The sequence below is a fragment of the Gracilinanus agilis genome, chromosome 5, assembly GCF_016433145.1.
Source record: "Gracilinanus agilis isolate LMUSP501 chromosome 5, AgileGrace, whole genome shotgun sequence".
Taxonomy (NCBI): domain Eukaryota; kingdom Metazoa; phylum Chordata; class Mammalia; order Didelphimorphia; family Didelphidae; genus Gracilinanus; species Gracilinanus agilis.
The window spans coordinates 164495406-164522553 of NC_058134.1; the positions used below are offsets into that span (position 1 = coordinate 164495406).

General features: G+C 35.5%; 1 protein-coding gene and 1 pseudogene across 1 annotated transcript in view; one reads left to right on the forward strand and one right to left on the reverse strand.

Moving 5' to 3' along the window:
* The window catches only part of SEMA3A (semaphorin 3A), a 296356-nt gene that overhangs the window by 68170 nt on the left and 201038 nt on the right, over nt 1-27148 (reverse strand). Inside the window, exon 6 of the mRNA XM_044677729.1 lies at nt 26286-26405. Coding sequence (XP_044533664.1) covers nt 26286-26405 — 120 coding nt within the window. The remainder of the gene's footprint in view (nt 1-26285; nt 26406-27148) is intronic.
* LOC123249221 lies at nt 18184-19973 on the forward strand (annotated as a pseudogene).

Genomic DNA, 27148 nt, shown 5'->3' on the forward strand with positions numbered 1-27148 from the left:
ATTATCACTTTGACTTGGGAATCAAAAATATCCACCATGCCTCTGTGCCAAAGAGCGAGAGAAGAGTAACTGTGTGTATAAATACATCACTTGATGTAATAAATGTAATAGTATTTTTCAGAAAAGTAGGTATAGACACTAGGTGTGGTGGTGGATCTCTGAAATACCTACTACAGGGAAGGCTGAGGTTAAGGAATTACTTGAGTTCTGAGCTGCAGTAGGACTAAGCTGATTGGGTATCTACAGTGTCTGACACCAATTTGTCAGACACCCGGTAATACAGGGGTGCCTAAGAAGGCTGCTTAAAGAGGGATGAACCAATGCAAGTTAGAAATTAAGTAATAAAAAGCTTCAGTGCTTATTTGTAATATGATTGGCCCATGGATAATCACTAAATTTCCATCCTGGGCAAAATCAGGATACTTGGTCACATAAAAAGTGGGGGAAAGCTGTGTGACCCTGGGCAAGTCACTTGACCCCATTGCCTACCCTTACCACTCTTCCACCTATGAGTCAATACACAGAAGTTAAGGGTTTAAAATAAAATTTAAAAAAAAGTGGGGGAAAGGGAAAAAAACCCTAAGTATAGTTATAATTGCCACTAAAAAAATCATACACTCCTCGCAAAGGGGGAATTTGGTCCTTGATAGAATGATTATTAGTTTATATCAGAAAAATTATGTTAATGAGGTGGGAAGTATCATCTTCTACTCTATCAAGACTTTCTTTACATTTACTATATCTCTGTTTCTTTTTGTTGGTGAAATAACAATATTTTCAACAAAACATTAGCTTGATAAAAATTTCCCATACTTATATTTTTTAAGTTTCAACTTGGTTTTTGATGCAAATAAAAGCAGCTCACAATTCTCTTGAAAAGCAGATGAATGTATAATGTTTGTTGGTTAATCCTTTTTGAAAGTCCAAAACTCATGAGGAGACTTCATAATTTCTGAAGAATGTTTACTATTGAAAGTGTTAATATTTGTCATGCCAACCTTATTTTCCAGCCCACAGGTCTGATTGTAACTTGGGTTTTCTCCCCTTATTTAAGGGAGGATTTGACTTATTGTCAGTGGTTATACAACTATGGAGGCACCCTATTTTCAATAAAATGAAGTTCATCAAGTAAGTGGGCAGCTAGGTAGCACAGTGAATGGGATCTGGAGTCAAAAAAACCTGAGCACCAATCTGGCCTCAGATGTTTACTTGCTATGTAAACCTGGACAAGACACTTCGATTTCTGTTTGCCTCAGTTTCCTCATCTGTAAAATGGAGATAATGATGGTACCTACTTCCTAGGGTTGCTTTGAAGATCAAAAAAGATAACATTTGTAAAGTGCACAGTGCCTGCCACATAGGCACCATATAAATGTTTCCTATTACCTGTTATTAATAAGAAATATTTAGGTTTTCTTAGTCTTACTGCAGTTTTTAGCTATTAAAAATTAAAACTTCATTAAGCCTTTGGGACACTATATAAACACATATAACCATAATATCCATATTTTAAAAACAAAGCAAAACTGAGTTTAGCCTGTTTTATTTCCTAATATTTCAAATTCTCCTATTAAGACTAGTAAGTTAAACCCTTGGAGAATGACCCTTTACTCCTGATAATTTGATAACATAATTTAATTAGCAGATATTGCTTTTGAAAATATAAATCAATCCAAGTTTCTGTGAATGAAAAAAAGCATATAATATTATGTAGGTGACATTTCCTAAGCTATTTTAATAGTATTCACCAATCTTGCCTCAGTTTAGTCCTGAGAAAAATTAAAATTCTGCCTTAAGACCATGAAAATGTAAGGCAAATAAGTTAGCAAGTAAAGCAGAGAAGAGACAATATAAGGATGTAATATCAATATTGATATAACAAACCTCAAGGATTTGTGAAGACAGTGTTGTTAAGTGTAATTATTAGAAAGGGAAGAAATTTTGGTAATCTAAGGCAAAATTCACCAAGGAATTTTTTGTGAAATTTGTATGATGATGAAAATGGAATGTTATAGTAATATAATAATAATGATTATTTATATGCACAAAGATCTTTGAGGTTTACAGATCACTTACCCTCACAATAATATTTTGAAGTAGACAGTGTAACTATGCAAACTATTTTCCAGGATTAAAGTGACTTAGCAACAATTTGAATAAAGTCAAAAATAAATTCTTTATTTTCAAAAACTTAAAGTAGTTTCAGTAAGTTGGGGATTTGCCAGTGAGGGTCCTGTCCTTAGAGGATATACAAATCTGTCATTCCTGGTGAGTCAGTCAACTAGCATTTTTTAAGCATTAAGCAATGTCAGGCACTGTGCTAAATGCTTAGGATACAGAGTCAGACAAAAAACAATCTTTGTTCTAAAGGGGCATAGTCCATTGGGGAAGATGAAATGCAAACACCTCTGTATGACACATCATTCTAGGGGATATTTTCAGAGGAAAAGCATTATGATTTTGAAGAAGTGGGAAAGGCTAGTATAATATGTCCTGTTGAGTTTCCAAGTCACTATGTGCTGAGTCGCCTTCCAGAAAGGAATAACTGAGGGGATCCTTTCTCCCACATTAGAGCTTTTCCAGATAAACTCTTTTTTGGTTTGCTTTATCAGCATACTTTAATGTTCATGAAAACTTTGAATTGACAGCTGAGCCAGAAATGAGTTAGGAAACAAAAGAACTGATTGGCAATCTCCCACTCCCTTCCCTGAGAACTTTAAATGATGAGGATTGCTATAAGGCACCAGGTGGGGGAATACCAATAGACTCTCCCTCCCACCTGCTTGCCACATGCCTGTAACATACAGTGCTCTGACACCTCTTTCTTTTTGCCTTCTATGTTCATTCTTTCCTTACTGTAAGTGAATGAGTACCTAGAGATGTAACTGATGAGTTTTCAATCTTCTGGGCTTCAAAGTTCTGAAGAGCTTTCAGAGGATTACTCAATAACTGCAGTGGGTAGCAGACTACCCTGGATAGGGAAGTCACAGTACCAAGTCTAGTGAGGAGCCAGCCCTGATGCTTGAATGACTATAACAAGCCCAGCAGTAGACTGACTACTACAGCAGTCAAGAAAGTCTGCCATGAAAGATGCCTGTGCTGTTGAACAAGTCATTGTTCCATCATAATGCCATGCTCCAAGGATAATTTGGTGGGGTCTCTATGAAGGGAGAAAAGTATTGCCACTTACAGAAATCACACGGAAATCCTTAAATGCATGCATGTTTTTTTTAAAATAATGTGACTTATTATCCTGTCCTTTAAGTTTGTGTTCAGAGAGACTGGATTGTTTCTGTTTTGTATTTTTTTTTTTTTGGTTTGGTCATTTGGTTTTGATGGGTTTTTTTTTTTTTGGTTGGTTGTTTTTGTAATTTCTGGCCTTTTTCAGTAATTTCTTCTTTGAACAGCCCAATTTGTGACAGTTGATTGATATTTTGCAAGCTACAGAAAGTGGGGACATCTAAATAACAGTATTAAAAATCTCAACCTTTTGCAGTTCTCCTCCTTTTCTCTAAGGGGATTAGAAGTAGAAGCCTAGGGAATCAATGTGCCCAAACAAGTGGGATTTGTAAGAGTAATTCCAGAGGGGATACTAAATATTTTCACATAATATTTTTAACAAGGTAATGAATTAAATCAATAGAGGAGGATTGCCAAAGTGTATATTTGTAAAATCTTACTCAGAATTTGAAACAGATATTCCCATTTTTCCCAAATTAATTTTTTTTAACTATGAAGGTTGTTATATTTTTTAATAAAATATAATTCCCTGTAAAGGAATTCTATGAAATAAGTTATAAAATTAGAAATTAATTACTCTGTTGTTTTTGTGTATTCTTTCAAAGATAGTTTTAAAATATATTTATTTATTGTCAGTAGAATTTCTGGCATCTTTATTAAAAAAATCTTCCTTGTACACCTGCATATAGAAATATACTTTTTCCAGGTTTCTTTTTTTGAAAATCTCTTTCATCTTTTTTTTATTCTTTAGACTAACCTCTCACAGTTGTTTTATAGAAATAATTGTTTTTCAAACAATATTTAGGCAATATTTTGTAAATAATTTCAGCCATTGTTAGCTTTAGTTAATGATTAATATTTTTATTGCCTATTATTTCCCGACTTTACAGAAATTCTTATTTTCATGAGGCTATACATCTTTGGGAAAAATTCTTTTTTATAATATCTCTAATATCAATACAAAACATTTTTGCTTACAATGCTTAATATACACTAATAATTGCATTTTGTTAGTAAAATTTAAACTGAGAATTTTAGAATGACCAATGCCTTAGGGTTTAAGTGCTTCATTTTGTGAGTTGTATAAACTAAATTTTAACTGGATCTAGGAATGAATCTTTCATCTGAAATATAATTTTAAAAATGGCATAGCCATTTTCTATGACTTCCCAGCAAATGAAGCCATAGCCTATAATAGTAATATACTTTAGAACTGCAAATGGATGTTTTATTTGTTAGAAGTGGCATAGTGAATAGATCATTGAAGTCAGAAAGGCCAGAGTTCTAATTCAGCCTCAGATACTACGTTTTTGATCCTGAACAAGTTATCTAATCTCTCTTTGCTTCGGTTTCTTTATATATAAAATGAGGATATATTAACAGCATCTACATCCTAGGCTTGTTGTGAGGATCAAATGAGATAGTAATTATAAAGTGCTCAGCATAATGCCTGGCTCATATTGAGTGCTGCATAAATATTAATTTATTATTACTATCATCCTCTCATTTCCTGGTCTATAGTGGATTCCTTCCAACTTAAAGTAATACCTTCTACTATTGACTCAGTCACACTTATTAACAGCAAATAAATTTCACTAGAGAAAACAGATTCTCCTCAGAAGTCCCAAGAGAAACTCGAAAAAAAGCAACTGGGAAAGAGAGACAGAAAAGGATTATGGTTGTTTTTATTGTTGCTCCATCATTTCAGTCATATCTGATTCCTTTTGACCTGATTTGGTGTTTTCTTGGCAGAGATAATGGAGTAGATTATCATTTTCTTCCTCAGGTCATTTTACTAACGAGGAACTGAGGCAAACAGGGTTAAGTTGCCAAAGGCCATTAAGTTCACATCAATGACAAGGTTATCCATGAACCCCTGAAATCTGCAAGGCAAGATTTACTGGAGGATGGATTTCTACCTAGGCCTCCCTATGTGACTCTTTTCTTATCAACACTCCCTAATTAGTGATCAATATCCCCACTAAGCCCCAGGGATATACAGAAGAACACTAAAGGTTATTATTAGAACCTTTACATGCCCCCTACAAACTCCTAGGAAAAGCCCCACCTTTATATGTAATAATACAGAAATTCCCCTAGAGTCTCTCTATAACAAACCAGCAAATAGTGAGTTAATGTTAAAGATTTTAAAACCCTAATTTAGATACACGAGTGCCTGCAAAAACAGGCCAACTCTCTGCCCTCCCTGATTCGATAGTTAACAATGGATGATAAATGGAGAAATTGCCCTCAAAGGCTGGTATGTCCCATTCCACTGATGGGGACTGCTTTCTCCATCTCATAGTCAAGGAGAAAAGTAAACACACCTTGAAAAGTTAGTAACAAAGTTGTTGGTAACAAGGCTTGTTCACTATCTCCAAGAAAAAACTTATGTTGATTATGGAATATCCATGCCAACCCTGTACGTAACCTTAAGAAAGAAAAAATATAAATAAAGAAGTCAGCAGATGGCACTAGGACAGCCTCTGAATACCAGCTGAATCTCTGGCTGTACTCATTCAACTGCACCAACACCCCATGCCCCCAAAGATCCCTGTCCTACAAAAGCAGGTCTTTCACATTAAGTGTCTTGCCCAGGGTCACATATAGAGTAAATTCCTGTGGCTAGATTTGCACCCAGAAAGTTGTCTTCCTGACTCTACTCTCTGGACATTATCCAGTGGACCCCTAGCTTGTTAAGTAGGAGATTGTTATATGAAGGCTACTTACAGATAATAGACAAAAATGACAGAAATCTGAGAGGAGAGTGGCTTGAAAAGAGAATTCTTTATTCTCTTAGCCTATTCTGAGTTTACACTTGTGAAAGGGAATCTTTTATTCCCTTTCTCTATTTTGAGTTAATACTTTGGTTAATAATAACTTAAGTACCCCTACTTAGTACCTCACTAGATTGTGAATACAGGATTAACTGCCCTTTGTCTACTTTTGAATTGAATCAACAAAAGCTAGAACACCCTACTTAGCACTAGCTGGAGGAGCTCTCTACCCTTTCAACTCAATCAGCCAGGAAATGAGAATTCATACCTCAATCAGCCAGGAATCTGTGAACCCTTTTGATGAGTATTCACTCTCCAGAAGGTGAGAATTGGTTCCCACCAACATTGTCCCCTAGGCAGTGCTGGGCAATTTGGAAGCTGTGATTGGCCCTTATGAAGAGGGGAAGGGACAAGAAGCCACTGTAAAAGGCCCTGAATTTCTGGGCCTGGGAGTAGACTCCAAGAAGGAAGTCAGCTTCATGAAGAAGGTCAGCTCAAGGGAGAAAGTTGTTCTCAGGAGTTACCTTCAGCTCCAGTCATTGTCTTGATCTGCCTCTTGGAGGGGATTTGGGTGAGTGGATAGCTGGCTTTCCCTTCCTATCTTCTGGAGAGGGTTTAATTCCCATTGCAGGTCAACAAGTCCTGGCTGAGTCGAGCACTGGAGCATTATAGCATTATTTAGTTAGATAGGCTGATGTTTTTCTACCCTTTCGCATTTCTCTGCTCTCACACTTTCTACCTTTTTTGTAAATAAAAACCATTAAAGTCATTTCAACTTTGAGTAATATTACTTTGAATCAGCAACCACCATTATTATTTACAATCTTCATATACTTTAGTCAAACCATTAAAATTTAATTCTTACAGTGGGGAATAAGGTCTGGAAAACTTTTGTCTGCCAAAATTTCTCCCAAATTTAAATAATCAATAAAATTTAAAAATGAATGTAACTTAATTTCTGTTGAAAAGCTATTCCATTTTAACATTAATATTGTGGTTATTTAACTATTTTAAAGTATTATATATCATGTCACATTAATTTTACTGACCAACAGATGGTCAATATAGGAAATACTGCTCTGTGAACCCCCCATATGGTAATATAAATTCTAGTGATATTTTGTAATATGTATATCAAAAGCATGAAAATTATTTATCTTTGGCATATGAATTTAGACATAAATTCTAATATATATGTTATATTTGAATGGATCAATATAGGGTAGCTCATATTATACAAAATTAGCCTAATTTATTTCATTTTAGTTAAGTCTTAATGTATTGATTCTTAAACTACCAGAAGTGAGATTTTGTGACTCATTTAGCCATTATTCTTTAAAATACTAATCTCCTTTAATTTAATATCAATATGGCATCAGCTTATAAGGGGAAAGGAATAACAAAGCCTAAATTAGATCCTTGCCTCTACAACTCATGAAATATGCACATAAGAGTTCAGAATTTACTCTTTCTGAGACTATATCTGTGAAATGGAGATAGAAATATTTGCATTATCTTTCTCTCAGGATTGTTCTGAGGATCAAATAAGAGAACAGAGAAAAAGTCAATTTGGGAATTAAAAAAAAAGCAGTATGTAAAAATATAAAGTATTCTTTTATATGTTTTCAAGACATTCTAAAGTGCCATAGAACAGACCTACTACCTGTCAGATACTGCTCTCTGCTCTTGCTTTCATCGTCCTAGCCAACTGCTCCCAATGGCCTTCTGCACTGCTCCAGATTGGGTTCCCTCATATATTGCTTTCTGTCATGGCACTGGGGAAAAAAGGCAGTCAAATCTGAGCACTAGAATGACTCAGCAACCATCAGCAAACCATACTCTACTGCTATCTATCTGCTCTTCCAGGGCTTCCTGCCTTACTTCGTCCACATCTGTTGATTTTATTTTTAACCAGTTACTCAGATGCTGGAGCACTCTGTACACCTGGTCATGCAGCACTTCACATGCCATCTATCAGTGTCTCCAGCCAATCTGAATCCATCTCTCATGACCAACATACTCATTGAGTCTATTAATAAAGGGAGGTCACAAGAATGTAGATTGAGAGCTGAAGGGATTTCAGGGACCATTTAGTGACCTTTAATCTTGTCAATTAAACAGAATGGGATGGAGGGAGACTAATTGAGGTTGTGTCCTTTTTATGGTTCATGTCATTATTGATCCACACCTCCAGATCCTTTTATTTATCTGCTTCTTTAGGATCCACTGTGGAATGCTCAGTACTGCACATGCCTGCCCCTGAAATTTTGAGAGAGTGGAAAGAGATTTGGACTCCTAGGAGTAGGGTTTGTGTTTCAGCTTGGCTGCTTACTAGCTGAGCACCTTTTGTCAAATCATATTACCTAAAGGGCGCCCTGTTTCCTCATTCTTATAAGAGGGTCAATCAAATAATCAGTTGAAATAAATATTCAAATGAGAAGCTATTTTTAAAGTGCTTAGCACACTATACTCATTGATTATTCCTTTTCCTTTTTCTAATTGATATTTATTAAATAACTCACTGAGCTTGACACTGTGGTAGGTGTTGTAGATACAGATACAAAAATGAAGCCAGTAGAATAATAATATTTTCAAGGATGAGAGTACCAAAGAACACAAAAGTAAGTAAAATATTCTACAAATGTGAGCTATTAAAAAATCCTTCATCATCTACGGCCCAAAATAACTCTGCTATTGCATTATGTTTCAAATTATTTTATGGTCTTTCAAAATTTAACAACAAAAGGCAGCTGAGTGGCTCAGTGGATAGAAAACCAAACCTAGAGATGGGAGGTCCTGGGTTCAACTCTGCATTAGACACTTTCTGGCTATGTGACCCTGGACAAGTCTTTTAACCCCCATTGTCTAGCTCTTACCACTCATATATTAGAGCCAATACATGGTATTGAGTCTAACATATGACAAAAGGCTTAAAAAAAAAGTTAACTTCAATGAACTCTGAATCATTTGGTTTGTACTAATTTAGAATCTGTGTAATTTGACTAAGGTTTATTCAGACCCATCATTACATTATTTATGAAGAAAACATTTTCTAGACAAATCAATAATCACAAATGTAGGGTTCAACCACTAACCTATTTCACACAATTATTTCCTTATGCGCACTTTAAAAGTATTTAGGAATGCATGGTAAAAAAATACATGGGACAGCATATGAGTATGATGCTATAAAGTTTTAAAAGAGGCAGGTTGTGGGAAGACTTACATGAAGAGATTCAAAGTGAAGTAAGCAAAACCAGAACAACATTGTATACAATAACACCAATATTGTATCATGACCAAATGAGAGTGCCTTAGCTATTCGCAGCAATAAAAAGAAAGATCTAAGACAATTCTGAAGGACTCATGATGAAAACTGCTCTCTACTTGAAGAGAAAGAACTGATGGAGTCTTCATGCAGATTGGAGTACACGATTTTAAAACTGCTTTATTTTTTCAGATATTTTTGGTTTGTGTTTTCTTTCAAAACATAGTAATATGGAAATACGTTGTGCATGACTGTACATGTAAAACCTATATCAAAATGCTTATTGTCTGGAGAGAGCGAAAAGAGGGAGGGATGGGGAAAATTTGGAATTTAAAAATTCTAAGTAAAACTGAATGTTAAAACTTGTTTTTACATGTAATTGAAATAAAATATTTTAAAAAGAGCCAGGCTGATCAGACATACATTCAAATACATGTTCTCATAAATGTTGGCTTTGTGACGCTGGACAAGTCAATTAGTCTTTCAGTGAACTAAGAAACTCCCCAGTAGTGTTGCAGAGAAGATAACAAATTGCCTTAGGAGAAAGGGAGTTACTTCACTCAGGAGTTAGTTTCTTTTACCAATGAAATCGCAGGCCCAATTTCTATCCCATTTAATAATTTAATAAATGTAAAAGATACACACATATTTAAGAGTGTGTATATATATATATATAAATATAATCTTATTTGAGTCTTACAATCTCTGTACATTATAATAAGTATTTGTAGCTTCATTTTAAATATGGCAAAATGAAGTTTCAAAGAGGTTAAATAATTTGCCTAGTCATACAGCTAAGAAGAATGAGGAGGATTTGGAGGAGAGTCTTTCTAGCTTTAAGACTAGTTCTCCAGTCATTTTGTTGTTGTTGTTGAATTTTCTGTTGTTTCTGAATTTTCTTGATGTGATTTGGGGTTTTCCAAGCAAAGATACTGAAGCAGTTTTCCATTACCTTCTCCAGCTCATTTTATAGATGAGGAAATTGAAGCAAACATGGTGAAGTGACCTGTCCAGGGTCACACAGGCTAGTGATGTCAGAGGCTAGGTTTGAACTCAGGAAGATGAGCCTTTTCAACACCAGACCTGAGACTCTATCTACTTTACCATTTAGTTGCCCCACTAGCCACTATGCCAAACCATCTAAGGGTTTGAGTCCAAATCATGTCTCAATTAATTACTATATACATGATTTTGGATAAGTCATTTAACTTCCAGAACCTTGGCTTTCTCATTTGTAAAATGAAGGATTCAATTCCATAAGCGCCTAATACATACCTGCTATTTTCCAGGCACTGTACCTCTGGGCTAGATGATCTTTGGGCATTGCTTTAGGGTTAGTCTAGATAATCTCTAAGGTTCTTTCACCTCTAAATCCCATGATCCTATAATATGATTCATTTAAGTTGTCCCATAATTCAGAGTGGACTTTTCTCCAGTTAGTCCTAATTGGAGGCCCAGACTTTGTGGTGAGAAGTCACGCTTCTGCATTTACTTTCTATTGCTTGCATTCACAAATTTAGAGTGCCAGGCAGCTCTTACATACACTTTGATGTGTGTATGCCTGTAATTTGTGGCCTAATGTTTAAAAATTTCCAACACATATTTTAAAATAAACATTAAAAACCATGAATATTTAAACAATTGAGGACTAGCCATCAATTTGATATCAACCATGACATTATTTGATTTTCAGAATCAAGGAGGTTAAAGCTCATTGAACTCTAAACAGTGGGAAACACGAAAGGGAAATCCCAAGATGCAGCTCTGCCCAGGCTGTAATTTAAATCAGATTGCATGCTAAGCTGAAAAGACAGGAGAGCTCCCAAAAGACAATAATAAATCCAGAATCACATTTGCCACACATTCATTTTGGAAATCCATAATGGTACAGTTGTGATGTTTCTATCTTTCCTTGGTACAAAGGTCTTGCCATTTCATAATTCATAATTAAATAGCCTATTTTAAAGGAAGAAACTATTTACATTTAAATGCATAAATGTTATTAAAGAGAAATCCCAAACTGTTCAATATACTAGCATATTAACTTACTTGAAATTTTGAAATAGGTATTATAATTGAGGAAAACATTAAGAGCAATAGGTTTAGAAACTAGCCATATTGTGTTAAATTATAATGGCCTAATGAAAGTAATAATAACACAATGAATCCCAAAGCTTATGGGAGTATAATATTCTGTACACGGCAATGACATTAAAGACAGGAGTTTTAAGGGCCAAGGTCTATGATTCCATTGATATTGTGAACTCCTATTAAGGAAATTCCCTCTACTCTAACACATATTAACATTGTGTAATAACTGAGTAACCTACAAAATCTCCAAGGGCAGTGAGAGGTTACATTATTTGCCCTAGAGTCACAGAAACAATATATGTTAGAGGCAAGACTTGAATCCAAGTCTTCTTGATTTCAAGGTCAACTCTTTATTCTCTATGTGGTGATGTTAATAATAATGATGATGATAGCATGTTTACATTAATATGAGGTATTCATTTCTCTACTGAAATCTTATTCCAAAGCTTTATAATGATTTAGGTGACCCTGACTTATCATAGACAAGACAACAGAGTAAAAGGTAAGAATTGTCACCAGGTTTGGCTTTGGTTGATGAATTTCAGAGCCTCAGCAACTGTCAAAGAATGATTGCTTTATTATTGATGTTCAAATTGCATTAGTGAAGGAAATACAGGTTTATAGTATTGAAGTATAAGAAGTGATCCAAAGGGATAACAATTTATACAGTGTAGAGAGTTTCTAAATATTGTTTTATCTTTGCTCGCATAGTTAAATAATAATAAACATTTATATAATGCTTACTATATGTCAGACATTTTGCTAAATGTTTTACAATTATTATCTCATTTAATCCTCAGAAAAACTCTGAGAGATAGATGCTAGTATTATCCAATTTTTATACCTATACAGGTAGTAAGTATCTGAGGCCAGATTTGAATTTATTTGGATCTTCCTGATTCCAAGAATAGGTGTTCTATCAACTATACCACATAAGTGCTTCCTCCAAATTCCTTGGCATGGGCATTCAAGTCTGCAAACAGTTCCTTTTATGATACCTTAAAATAACTTGATTTTTTTATTGCTAAAATTGGGGTGATATTTCAAAAGCATTTTTGGTACATTTTCTGTTAGAGGTTAGTTCTTAATAAAATTATAGGTCCTCTAAACCAGTGATGGGCAAACTATTCCCCGAGGGCCAGATCCAGACTGTAGTTTGCCCATCACAGCCTTAAACAATTCCCTAATCACATCTAGATGTGGGGGCATAGGGATTAGGGAATTGCTTAAGGCTGCGATGGGCAAACTACAGTCTGCATCTGGCCCACGGGGGAATAGTTTGCCCATCACTGCTCTAAACCATTTACTTGTTTAATCATTCACAATTTGTTTTATCACGGGAATGTAAGTTTAACAGAGGAAAGTAGGTATATAAAATCCAGGATGTTGTGAGTTTAAGATACAGGGAGTGGAATTGTAAGAAATAAGGCTAGAAAATTTGGTTGGGGTCAAGTTATTGATGGTTTTTTATGGTAGTGAAATGAGATTGGAATATCTTGTAGGTAGTGGGGAAACACTGAAGATTTTGAACAGAAGAGTGATGCTTTGAAGCTATGCTTTGGTATGATAATTCTTGTAACATTACATATAATGGATTAGGGAGAGAGACTACAGATTGAAGGAGTATAGAATCAGAAAATCATAGAAATTATAACTTGAAAGATTTTTGGAGGTTTTCTAGTTCAGTCCTGTACTTAACAGATAAATGAATTAAGACCCAGAGAAACAAAATTATTTATTTAAAGTTACACTGGCTATTAATGGTTGAAACAGGACTGGGAAAAATGGTGTTAGAATAAAAATGCCTTTATCAGATGGACCTGTTTTCTTGGGTTAAGGAGATGACTTCCCATTTGGACATAATTGCCTTTGACATGCAAATAGAATATGTAAGTGATGTGTACTGGGAGTTTAGAAATGCAAATCTGGAACTCAAAAGAATGACCTAGTCAAGGATTGAGTGTTATCTGCATGCAACTTATGTGTATCTTCAGTAATGTAGGGTTCTAATATTACTAAGGAACTCCTTAAGATTTGGTGGGACTCCAGTCCTAGATTTTTGGATTTCTACTTGTGCCCATTTGATTTGTTTCAATTATCTCCAGTTGGAGAATAGTATATTCATCTAGCTGCTTACCCTCATGGATTTGTCTATTATCCTCAACTAGCAGTTTTATCTGATCTTTGAACGTTTGGACCAAGGAATCATTGTCAGTAGTGGGCTTCACCATTCCCCAGAGATGTTCACACACCCTCTTTAAAGCCCAGAGACCTTGAAAAATGGAAAGCACAATTGCAGCCATGGTAGGGAGATATGAGATAAACTCAGCCAGTGTCACTGCAAGTCATCAATACGAGTCATAAATTACAAGCATCTGTGATAAATATTGAGGAATGGTCAAAAACCAGAGCTAATAAGCTCCCTGCAAAATGGTCCATAGTATCAAGTAGAAACTGCTCACAATAAACACCATCCTAGCTAAGGCCATTGCTATAGATGTTAAAAGCAAGAAAAAAACAATGGAGGTTCTTGACCTATGCTGTGCTCACCAAACTGTAATGTGGGTACTTTAGGAGTAGCCAATGGGCCTAGGTAGATGATGTTGGAATATGAAAGGGAGGGAGACCTAAACCACGGCTGTATGTGAATTAGATAACCTCCCACAGCAGCAGGGTCAGGTTTCCTTTAAGCTCAAAATTTTCTGCTAATAAGCCCAGGGCTTGGAACCAATCCAGCCAAGACAGTTAGAAATGTTTCCAGGAAGCAGATGGAAACTTCCTGAAACCTCAAATTGAAATGGATAAACTGGCTTGGAAAGGCTTGCTCAACTAAGTTGTAATGCGGATCTGACTGCTATTAAAAAGGATGGTTGATGGTAAGGTAAGCAAGGCTCCAAGGTTGTTTAGGCTCAAGATTAACCCGGGTTTGTTTGTAATTAAAAAGAGGGAAGGTTGGGTAGGTAGGTGGGAGAAGGAAACCCTAAGACCTTGCCTAAAATTGTTGATGTTGATCAATCTTGAAGCACTAGTTGATGTTCCCTGGGTGCAGAGTAAATGAGACAGCCTTGAGGGCAAATCCTAACTCTGTGGCTTGTAGCTGAGCCCAGAGGCTGGCAAGCCTCTGGGTCAGTTGCAGTTGTTCTTGATTGTAGCTGTTCTCTCTTGCTGGTATGTAAGAATGTTGTCTATGCCAAGGAAGTATCAAATATTTGGCTAATAACTGAATTAGTTTCTACCTGCCTAACAGAAACTCCCAAACCAGCCTGGGGCCCAGCACCCCCCTTCCTCCCTAACGCTGCAGGTGAGTCAGAGAAGTGAAGCTCCCAGGGGTTAAAGGACCCCCTTTTATACCCTGTCCTTAACTGATACCCTGGCACATGGCCTGGGTGCTCTGCCAGGTTTTGTGTTCCAAAGTGGCAACTGCCAGCTTGCACCCTCAGAAATATGGCTACTCATTTCTGCATCTTACAGTGGTCTGCAGAGTTTTCACAGTAGCTGGCAGGAACATGGTGGGAGCTAGAAGGAATTTACTTACACCAAGCTAAATATCAAGTAGGTCTGGAAAAATTCCTATTGAAGGGAATAAGATTATTCCTCTTGATATGGGGAGTTCTTTTCTTTGTTAAGAGGGTGTGGTTATAGGCTTGACTAACAAAAAACACAATCCATTCCCTCTTAGAGGTCCTCACTTATCATTTCTTTATGTCATAAACTGTACAAGATTAGAGGCTTTAGTGACTATCACCTTTAGGGCCATTTCCATCTTTGCAAATGATATCTAATTCATTGTTCTTCATGACAGGACACTGGAGGGTAATGGTTTCTGTCACTGAGAAAAGTTTAAATTGTCCTTCTACTCTAATTTTGTCACCCTATCCTATTTTCTGGCTAAGATATTAAATTCTTTACCACTTTTAACTATCACTCCCAACATGTACCTCCATGACCACTTGACCTTTCTGGCCATTGCTATTTCAGACCCTTCCATTCCCCAACCATCATCATTTGTTAACTCAATATTTATGCTGATGCTATTCTAAACACTCTCACTTCATAGTTTGTCAGCCTCTAATTCCTTTTTCTTCCCTTCAAACTTCTTTATTTGCTTATAAGACTAATTAAAACTTAGACCCAACATTAAAATTGTGTGACCCAAACTATGTCATCGCCATTGATTTGGAAAGTCTAACATTCTCTCAAGTTCTCTTCTCTTGGCTTTCCATCTTTCTTTCTGCTCTTTCATCCTCAGCTCCAGCCCCCCTCATTACCTCACTATTTATTAACACTATTTTAACATCATAGTCTGGATTCTATAGTTAACCAGTTTATTAAGTCACTCTCTTCCTCCCAATCCCCTTGACTTCCTTACTCACTTCTCCTTTTCCTTCACATCTCAAAAATTCTTACCCTTGGGACGTTTACACTGTCTGTCTGTTCAGATACTACTACCATGATGATGACGGTGACTACTTCTGGATGAAATTCCATAAATGTGTGGGCTGAGGTCACTAACAATTTTCAGCACGGGTGCTTCCAATACGATTCTTTTCATATACTTCCAGATATTATTGTTCTTAATGACCTTAAATACTAATAAATCACTCTGATTTCTTTATTACTTCCTATGTTGTATTCTGCTTATCTCTGTACATGCTATATTCCTCTAGTATACTGGAAAGTAATTACATCTGGGCTCCCAAATACAAATAATGAACAAATTCTAAGGAAAATAATATTCTAATGAAGAACAAAATGAGTCCATATATATAGATATAGATATAGATATAGATATAGATATAGATATAGATATAGATAGATAGATAGATACATCTATATATCTATGAGTAGTTACAGCATGAATAAAAAGTGAATAAATATAATAAAAAAACTTTCTTTTATTAGTTTTATTTCCAGTATTTAAGCAGATTTCCTTGGATGGAGAAACCACAAATTTTAAGTTGTGCTGAGTTCAATTGAATAGTTGAGGAAACTGGTGAGTAAGATGCTTATAAAAAAAGATAATGCATCAAGCCATTGCCGTGCTCTATGAGCATGTGTAAATGAATAGTTTATCCTCCCTGGGTCATAGTTCCTTTTTCTGTAAAATTAGGAGGTTATATTAGATCATTCTAAGTTCTGTTCATGTTTTCTGATTCAATACAGCTCCAGGCTGTGATAAGGGCCAACAAAATTGTACAGAGATCATGAAAAATGGTGAAGGAGAAAAGACCATACAATTTGGTCACTAGATGCTCATTTGTGCCTTTTGAGAATACATTTTCAGAGGAGAGGTGAGGATAGCAGTCACACTGCAAAAGGTTAATTTGTTAGAGGGGTGGTAAGAAATATAGGGAGTGATAACAGATTACTGTTTTTGCAAAATCTATCCAAGAGTGAAAAGAAAGGGTACTAACTTACAAGGGTATCATTTTAGAGGATTATTTCTATCTTAAATGATATTTGAACTTGTTTGTAAACAGAGTGGAAGAATGCAATAGTGAGAGAAAGCAAAAAAATAATCAATAAACATTATCAAGTACCTTCTATATACCAGATACTGGGCTGGGTTTGGAAGAGAAAAAAAATCAGTATTAATGTTTTATTTCGCATCAGTTTTTAATTGAATTAAAAAGTAAAGTTTACTTTTCTCCAAAAAATAAAACTATAAAGCAAAAAGTAATATAAATTGTTTAATGAAATGTGTGTTTGTATGTTATATACATAATATGTAAATCACATCAATTATGCTAAATTTAAATGTTGAAAGTATTCCAATTTCTTATTATAGGTATCAAAATTAATATTTTTAAAAAGGAAGCTTAAAAATATGTTCTTTGAAATTATGATGGATCTGTGACCTCAGTGAAGTAACACAAGTTCTAAAAGAAATTTGGAAATGCTGGGATTAAATAAGCATTTATTAAGCTCTTTCTATGTGCCAGCACTATGCCAGGGTCAAGGGACGCAAATAAAAATGATACAACTCTGAGAGAAATTATACTCTAATGGAAATTAAAGTGAGTACATATGTAAGTATTTATAGCATAAATATAAAGTAAATAAATACAAATGTAAAAAATTGTCATTATATTTCTGCTATAATCATGGATAGTCAGCAACATATGGAAGGCCTCATCACCAATAGATTAGACAGCCACAGCAACTCATACATTTATTCTTGAGGCAAAATCACTTATTACCTAAAATTAGTTCATGATGTATTTTTTTAGTAAGGGAAAATGTAAGTATTAATTGTATAAATGAGAAAGAAAGGATGCCATGAATTTTCTCGTTAGCTAATTTTAATATTTAGCCACCGAGATATTTCAATTAGAATTTTCCACTGAGATCACCGGTTATTTGTGTCAAGTCTACCTTTGATAACACAATAAGCCTGTTCCGTCTACTAACAGAGATTAGGACATAAGTGGCATTTTCATCCAAACTATCCATGCCATTATAATTCAATGAACTCACTTGGCATCGTTCAGCTTTATCTGGCTAAAATCCTTTAATTCCCCAGCCCCTGCTGCTTACGTGCTCTAGGCTCATCACACTTAACCTCTGCTTTGGCTTCTCAGAAAAGATTGTGTTTCACCCCATTCATAGTTTCAATAGTCCTGCGAGCCACACGCAAGTGCCTGACTAGCCCTTTATACCGAGCACACTAATCTGATTGTTTTTCCACTCTACAAACGCTGGGTCAACAATCAAGCTGCCCGCCAGAAACTAATTAATTTGCAAACAGGCTTCTATTTTCACAGAGGGAAAGCTTTTGAGAGCCATGTCAGTGAGTCCAGTCACACCATGGTTGCATGTATTGTCATGGCATCTTCTGAGGAAAGCTCCTTGCTCGCTGCCACTGCACCCATGAACTCAGATTATCCAGTCAATGGCAAATCCCTATTGAACACCGAGCAAACTCTGAATGCAGTGACTGCAAGAGAGGAAACGGGTACAGACAGGGTCTGTGTTCATTAAGCTGGTGGTTAGAGAAGAAAGGGAGAGCAAAAAGCTTAGGGGAAGAGGCAGGGATGGATATTAGCTCTTAAAATGTTGGCCTCAGCTAGCATCTTTTTAGTGGTTTAATTTTTTAATTTTTTAATTTTTTAATACAGTCTAAAGGGGAAAAAAAGCAGCATTCTCAGAAGGTAAGACTAGTACTGAAAAGCGATTTAGGACTAGAAGTTAGCTATTAAAAGACTGGCTCCAGATAGTAGCTTTTCAGATGTTGAATGTTTCATACAGTTTAAAGAAAAAAAAAGTGACATTCTCAAGAATAGTATTAAACCGTGATTTAGTGTACTGGTTAAAGCTAGCAATTCTCCATCTGTAAATAGGATTTATATACCATAATAAACATTGCATGGACTCACTATTATCTTTTGAATCATGGCATCGATGGAGTGGTCAGCTGAACTACAGTAGACAATAGCCACTTTGTTAGACCTGCTTTGGAATTATCTGCTGAGGTTTATTATTCTGAACATTTAAAACACGATATTAAATGTTGTGGAAAATAAAATGTAAAAGGGATAATACGTGTTGCATTTTCTCGTCTAATTCCTACTATTCTCTAATTTTTTTATTAAACATTTTATTTTAATTTGTTTTTCTATTCATTACTGCATGTAGAGAATAATGACTCCTTTTTGAGGGAAGGGGGAAGGATCTGTGATTTCATTAGCCTGGGAATTATCTAGTGTGGAAACTGGAATCAGTAGATCATAAACTAAATTTCTAATTTATAGTCTTACAGAGGTGCTGGAGAAAACTCAAAGTAAAAGGGGCTTTTCCATGATCTTATAGTCGTATGTGTCCTGGCCTTGGAAAGGTCATCTCACTTTCCCCTAGGCCAATACTACCTCTTAACAGCTCTTCCATGACTGCTAACCAGTATTAATACTAAGCAACAGGGTTTTTATTATTTTATTTTGAAATACTAAGGACAGCATCACAACAACATAGAACTCACTGGGTGAGGAGGTGGGTTTATGAATTGTAGCCAAGGCAGGATGTGCTGTCTGAGTCAAGAAATACCAACTACTTTGAATTAAGTGAAAGCCTTAGGGGAGAAGCAGAACAGGCATAGTTCTGGGGCCCAACTGATGCCCTGGCCAGTGGCAGCATTGTTGCAGCTCTCCAGGGAGAGTTGAGAGGCGAGGTGACCGGTGAGGTGACCAAGGAGAATAGGCCAGAGGACTTAAATCTTCCTAACCCAGTCATCATCAGGATGGTCAAGGAGGTGCTCCCTGAAGGTGTCAACATCTCCAAAGGGGCCCAAAGTACCAGGACTATCAGCATGTTAGTGCGGTGCGCTATGTCTTGTGCAAACAATTTTTCAATGAAAGGAAATTGAAAGACTGTAAACCCTGGTGATGCACTGTTGGCCACTGAAGAAAAGAAATTTCAAGGACTCATTTCCCCTTTGAAAGAAAGAATATAGGTGTGAACAGAAAGGCAAAAAAGGAGCTTCAAGGTAAGAGAAGGCTAAAGAAAAAAGGAGAGATTCTGAGGAGTCAGACAAAAGCAGGGAAGATGAGGATGATGAAAGAAAAGAAAAGGAAGAACAGAATAATGAAGAGACTGAAAATTGAGCTTCATGGAGAAAATGATAATTCAGATGATAAGGACACATAAACTGACCTTTTGACAAGGTAAGATTATGAGCTGCCATTACTCTGATTTTATAAAGGAAAATGTGGAAGATTCTTATATTTTACTTCTTTTTTTTGTGACCACATTTTATACAAGCTATTATTTAGGTCTATAGAGGCAACTCGAAATTGGAGACATTAGAACTCTGAGCATGAGTAGCCTGTGAAAGAATGATTGAGGCATTCAGGATTGCAGGCATTATCTAAAATGTTTAGGGGTAAAGAATAAAGTTCTCATTCTTTTGAAAGTAACTTTCAGAAGGGTGTTACTTCCTTTGGTTTGTAAGTGATTCTTCCTGAGTCTTCCTCTAGTCTTGATTCCTATTTTTCACTATGTCTGTTTTGAATTTCATAAGGCACCATAATAGTGGAGGGCTGTTATCTGCTATAAAGTAGGCATTTCACCTCAAAATTCTTTCACCCTCTTTACTGAACAAAGATTGAAAACAGACTTTCACTTATGTATAGTCCCTTTTCTTTTTGTTTTGTTGTGGAAAGATCATCATATCATTGCATTCATAAATCTAAGATCTGGTACATGGGATCTTTCTATTGTATCTTTTTGTTGCTGTTTTATTTAAATCTCAGTCAGTTAATTAACAAACATTCATTAAGTAATTCCTGTGTGTAGTCAATGTACCAAAGTTGAAGGAGACTTACAGAAAGACAGAAACAAAAATAAAAACAAAAACAGACCCTGCCTTTAAGGAGTTTATATTCAAATGTGGGAGTCACCTTATTTGTGTGTAAGATAGTGAAAGAAGTTGGAGAGAGAAGCCTCACAAAGAAAATAAGACTTATATACAGTTTTAAATGAAACCAAGGATTCTCAAGATGATACAACAAACAAGTGACAGAATCTACATCCTCTGATTCTCAATCCACTACTTTTCCCACTGGACCAGTCTGCTTCAATTGGAGTTTCAGTGAAACAAATGACTTTGCATTTTTGGTGGGAATATTAGGAATTTAAGATAATTTCAGAGGTCAAAATATATAGTGGATATAGGGCAGATGTCAGAATAGAGACAAATGGAACTAAAAATCTTGGCTTTGACACTTCTTGGCTAGGTGACCCTAGGGCATTTTCCTTAGCCTCTCAGTGTTGGGAAGAGTTGCCAATCTGCAATAGTAGAGTGAATTTCCTACATTGATGAAGAATTCCCAGGTCTTCACAAATTTTTTTAAATATATACTCATGATTCTCGCCAGAATCATTAATAATCTATCTGTGACTTTTATCCCTTGATGCCTTCTACCCACTCCTAAAAGAAATGCTCCTTCAGTGGAAAAGTTTTCCTGATTTCTACACATCCTTCCCAACTGTCCAATTTTCTAAAGAGCACTTTACCATATTTTATTTGGATTTTCCTTGATCCATGTTTTATTTTTCTTCTGATTAAATTAGTTGACTTTTCCTTAATAAGTTTTCAGCTCCAAAGTTAAACTTTATTTAAAAAAAATTGTATACATTAAAAAAACCAACTCTTTGTAATATGGAAAACAATGTTTTGGCTACATTAAGAAATAACATAGACTGATCATATTTTCCTCAAATGTATTTTCTTAGATTGCCTTTAAGAAATATCTCTTATCAAAAGTTGACATCAGTAATAAGAATATTATTTTCATTTATGGGCTTCATTTATTTTACTGACAGACTAAACTTTCTTTCAAATAAGATAGGCAAAAGCAGACCCTTTTCTTTTGGTAGAAGGCTGAACATGGAAAACGAGTCTAGGAAAGATGAGGTAAAAAGGAAGTTAATGTTTTGGCAAGGTTGGCTTGTTTGAGAGAAAAGTACATTTGCAGGTCACACAAAAACGATTAGTAGTTTGAGAATAAAAAGACCTCATAGTTTAACTTGATTGTGTATTTTTTTTCAGGAAAATATACAAGAGAGGTTATGTGTTTTTTGTCTGAAGGTGAAGGACTGTTTGAATTAAGTGAAAGCAAACAAAAGAAAAACTGCCAAATTTTGATTCAGCAAAATAAAGGTTAATAACCATATTGAAACATTGAGCTCTTTTATTTCTGATTTAAAATGAGAAATATATTCTGAATAGATTTCATTTCTTAGATTCTTATTTCATACATAGTCTTTATACTATCATAACATCAACTAAATATATGTATATGTACGTAAAATATTATATTATGTGTGTATGCAGCTATTCATTCAGTGTCCAAGGCCATCTCATGGCAATTTGTAATCTGCAATAAAGGGAACAAGGCACAGTAACTGCCAGAAAATACAATACAAATGCCATAAGAGGATTGTGTCCTTGTTTCCTGTCTCAAAGCCTGTGAAATTTAAGAGGGTATTTTTTTTTATTATTGAATGTTCACTCAGTTCCTATAATACTCAACTGCTTATGTAACCGTAAAATAAGGATTATGAAGGACTTTGTCTCCAGGGTACTGAAACACGCTAACTGGTTTAAAATATTAAGCCACAGACATGGTTGGAAAATGGTGTCATCAAGAGGTCTGAGAGTCACAAAAAGCAAATAAATTCCAACTTATATCTAAAATGTCCAATTTGATCCTCCTTTTAAACCAATAGTTTCCATCATTGCTGACTCTACTATCAGGCTACATTTTCTTGGATTTTTCATATATATTTATATTTATATTTATATATAATATATATGCAGCTGTTAAAGTATTTATCTATAATGGCTATTAGCATTAGAGATTAGGGTAAAAAGGTCCTGTACCTGATGTGGTCTAACTAATTAGTTTAGCTGATTCCAAATATTAAATTCTTCTTCTCTAATTGTCAGAGCATCCTTAGCAAACCTAAGTAGAAGAATTTGAACTCAGGTATGCCCCAGAATGCAAGCCCCAGAATGTAATCATATTCCTCAAACAATAGTAAAACAAGGTACTGAGCAGGCTAGAAATCAATATGTTTTCTAGCTCTTCCAAGAATTACTTTATGGTAGTAACTAGAGTAAGAAATTAAAACCAAGAAAACAATGAATACCAATGAGTGAGCATAGTGCCTCTCTCTTAGGACTTAGAAAATCCCTTCCTACAAAATGATTTTCTATTTTTAACTATTTTCTGAAAATGACAACTCTGACAATATAACTAGAAAAATAAACTTAGAATAATGATTTGGGACTAAGGAGAGCCCCATATTGCATAAAGTCTGTTTTAGAAAATATTTTAAATTCTACTTCCATGCATCAGATTTGTTTTCTCCTTAGTGGGAAAGAAAGTATTAAATATATATCTGAAATAGGCCAATTTTTTGCTGCAAAGGAGAGGAACTAATTTAGGTAAATTAAAATGTGAAATGCCAAAGTAAATGTTCATAGCCCTGAAGACCACTCCAAAAGAACCTTCTCAGATAGTTTTGAGGCTCTGGCAGTTCTAATGATTATACAGTACATTCTTATTCCTCAAAAGTCATTCATTGTATGCATGAATGTATAAACATCATGTCTCCAATTTTATTCCAGAATGGTATTTAATTTCGGGTGGTTTATGGTTCCCAGTGCCTTGGTTCTATCCAATATATGACTACGTTTTCAATCTTAAAGCAGTCCTGGTTTCTGCACCCTGTCAGATGTAACCTCTGCACTAATTTGGGAAAATCAGTTTGCACATTTTGTGCTGAGAGACTGATAACTGAATTCCCAAAGGAATTACACATTTTCAGAGATGAAGTACAGAGCTGTGGACAATGGCTATGTTTTCCCATAGTGTAAATTCTTCAGCCTCAGCTGTCATCCTGCAGGTCTGCAATACAAAAGCAGCTTCCAGCTGATGACTTGCCTTTATTTCCCCAAGGCCATACAAATGAAATGGGTGCTTTATTCCTCTTAACATCTCTACCTATTATTACAATCCAGCCTTATTTCTCAAGGACACTGAAAACCTTTATGACCTTCACAGGTCACATTCGCCCAGAGCCCACCTCTGAGATTTTATATCTATACACACAACCCATAGAGACTTACAGATGCACACACATGTGTATATCTATAGGTGTGTCTGTGTGAATATAAATATATAAGCATGCATGTATATATTTTTCCCTTCTGTACTAATAACATTAATTGTGAATGACATAGCGTTGTTTACTGTTTCTCTACAAATACTGCCATTATACATCTTGAATGGAGGAGGAATTATTGTTGACAACTTATGAATCCCATTTACTTCAGCGAAAGTATCACGGAAATAAGTGCAGAACCAGAGTTAAAGGTCTAAGTTCAAGGGAGGGACAGCCTGCGCCAAGACGTGCACTCCAGGCTTGAAGATCACGGAACCCGGATCCATGACGTGATTCTATTCTCTATGTGTATCCATTTGCAGAGTAAAGATGCAGCCAACTATGTTTCATCATCTAATTCCCAGCCATAGTATGTGGACATAATTCATAATGAAAAGTACTTATGAAATGTAAATAGAAACAAAAGTAAATATCTTGTTTGGTGACAGCTTAAAATATTTCTCATCTTTCTTAGGCATAATGGCTTTATATCTCATTATTTTTAATGACTATATTCTATTATTTGTTACTTAATACTAAACCACTGCTTGGTCTACTGAAAAGGACCTAAAGCAAGGAATTAGAAAGCATCATTTCCAGTCTCAACTCTGGCATGATCTATGGAACCTTCAGGAATGTATATTTTCTGCACTCCAGAAGAAGGAAGTCAGGGAGGCAGGACACAGAATATTATATATGAGGGACAGCAAGCAGAGCAGTTCATAAAGCATAAAATGGATATAATTGAGAGTAATGCCAGTCTAGCTGTGTGACCCTGGGCAAGTCACTTAATCCCCATTGCCTAGCCCTTACCACTCTTCTGCCTTGGAACCAATACATGGCATTAATTTTAAGACAGAACATAAGGGTTTAAAAACAAAGAGCAACGACTATAAAGGCAGACTGGAGTCAGAATGGAAAGCATTTTAAATATCAAAAAAGTTTGTACTTCCTCCTAGATGCAAGAAGGAACAACTGGAGCAAGTTTATTCTATATATTTAATATCTGGCCAGTCTTTCAATTGCTGTGGCTGGAGCAATAGCCTTACTCTTTCTCATACAAAAATTAGAAGTTTCTTTTTTTCTTAAATGGTATTGACTCCTTTTTGAAATTTGATTGGCACAGGGGAATACTTAGACTTCTAATAGCATGCCTTCATTACCTGACTATGAAACAGACACCAAGAAACCCTAGAAGGACTTGAAAGATCAGCTTATGATAGACAATAACAACTAAGCTATATATAGAGTATTGGGCTTGGAGTCAAGAAGATCTGAGTTCAAATTTTTCCTCAGATACTTAGTAACCCTGTGATGCTGAATGGTTTGCCTCAGTATCCTCATCTGTAAAATGAGCTGCAGGAAGAAATGACAAATCACTCTAGTGCAGTGATGGGCAAACTATGGCCTGAAGGCCAGACGCGGCCCCCTGAAATGTTCTATCCAGCTGTGGGTCATTATTCCTAATCTGAAAAATACAATAAGATACAATACAATGAAACTTCAAAAGAGTTGCCTTAGAAACAGACTGACAGATGAGCATTTCCTTTCCTTTAAATAGTTTGCCCATCACTACTCTAGTATCTTTGCAAGAAAACCCTAAAATGAGGTCATAAAGAGTTGGACCCAACTGAAAAAAAAATGACTCAACCCAACCAACACCAACACCAACACCAACACCAACACCTACACCACCAACAACATGGTAGGTAAATCAGGCAAGGGAGTGTTGATCAGCTAAAATCAACTTGAGATGTTATTAAAGTCTACTCTAGTTGAATACCTTTTTCCTGCTATGGCTATGCAAATTTATTTTGATACCTGCTAAGTGACCAACAACTGTCTCATTTTTTTTTCCAGTATAAGAAAACTGGTCAGGTCCAGCCCAGGACAAACCCTATCTTTTCCCTTTTCCTAAGCCTTGATCTTTTTCTTTCCACAGAGAAAAATCCTTTATGACCTCAGTGTAGGCATACAGCAAGAAGTTTTTCTGAACCTTTTCTCTCTCTTCTTTTTGCTTAGTTTTCTCATACTCCCTAATCATGAAACTACCACCATTAAGTTCATTAAAATATAAGGTAATATTTTATCTTTAGTATACAAGCAACTCAGTACACAAGAACATTCAAAGTCACCGACATCAATGGCCAATCTAGTTTTTAACTAATCACTCTTTTGCATCTAGATTGTTGAATTTTAAAATATCAGACATAAGTCTCCATTTTATTATTGCATGTTTTACATACCATTTAGCCACCTGGAATCATGCTGCTCTGTCCTAATTGGATGGTGGTGTCCAAGAGTTCGGAAGATGGCAAAATCTCGTCCCATAAAATCAGCTGCAGTTCCAGAGTATAACTCTCCATCTAAGGAGTGATAGAATATAACAATGAATATATTCTTTAGCATCATTTTATAGGCAGATTTTTCAAACTGAAATTGCTCATGAGAGTAAAAACGTATGCAGTCTTTCACAAAATTCAATATACTTATTTTTTCCTATTTCAAATCCTTAGTTTTTAAGAACTTAACTAAGTTATCATTCATGTTTTGTTTCTGCATTTGCCTATGGACCTAATAGCCAGATAAATGTAAAGTAAAAATGTCACTAAGGATAATTGGAATGAAGACCAATTTGGATTAGTAAAAATGGTAGATTGTAGAATATGTCTTAAGAAAATTATATATCTTTATTTCCAAGTAATGAAAATGTAACATGAATAAGCGTTGCCCTATTTCAGTGCTATTGGTCTTTTCAAATAATGATTATTTATTATTTATATTCACATGAAAATTCAGAATGGCAAACTGGACAGAAGTGGACAGAAGTGGTCTGTGAAATAGCAACACCTGGACCCAACTACTTTTCTGACACATCCCACTCATATGTCTTAGGGAGTGCCTCAAAATCTTAATGCTCTAGGAAACCATGAGACTATCATTTGTGGAGACTGTAGAAATGCCTTGATGAAGAGACTTTCCTCTATATCCTGTAGTTCTCTATACCAATGAAATCACAGATACAATGATTTCAGCGATCCAGTATGTGTATGCATGTGTGTATGTTGTGTGTGTGTAGAACTATATATATGTATATATACACATATAT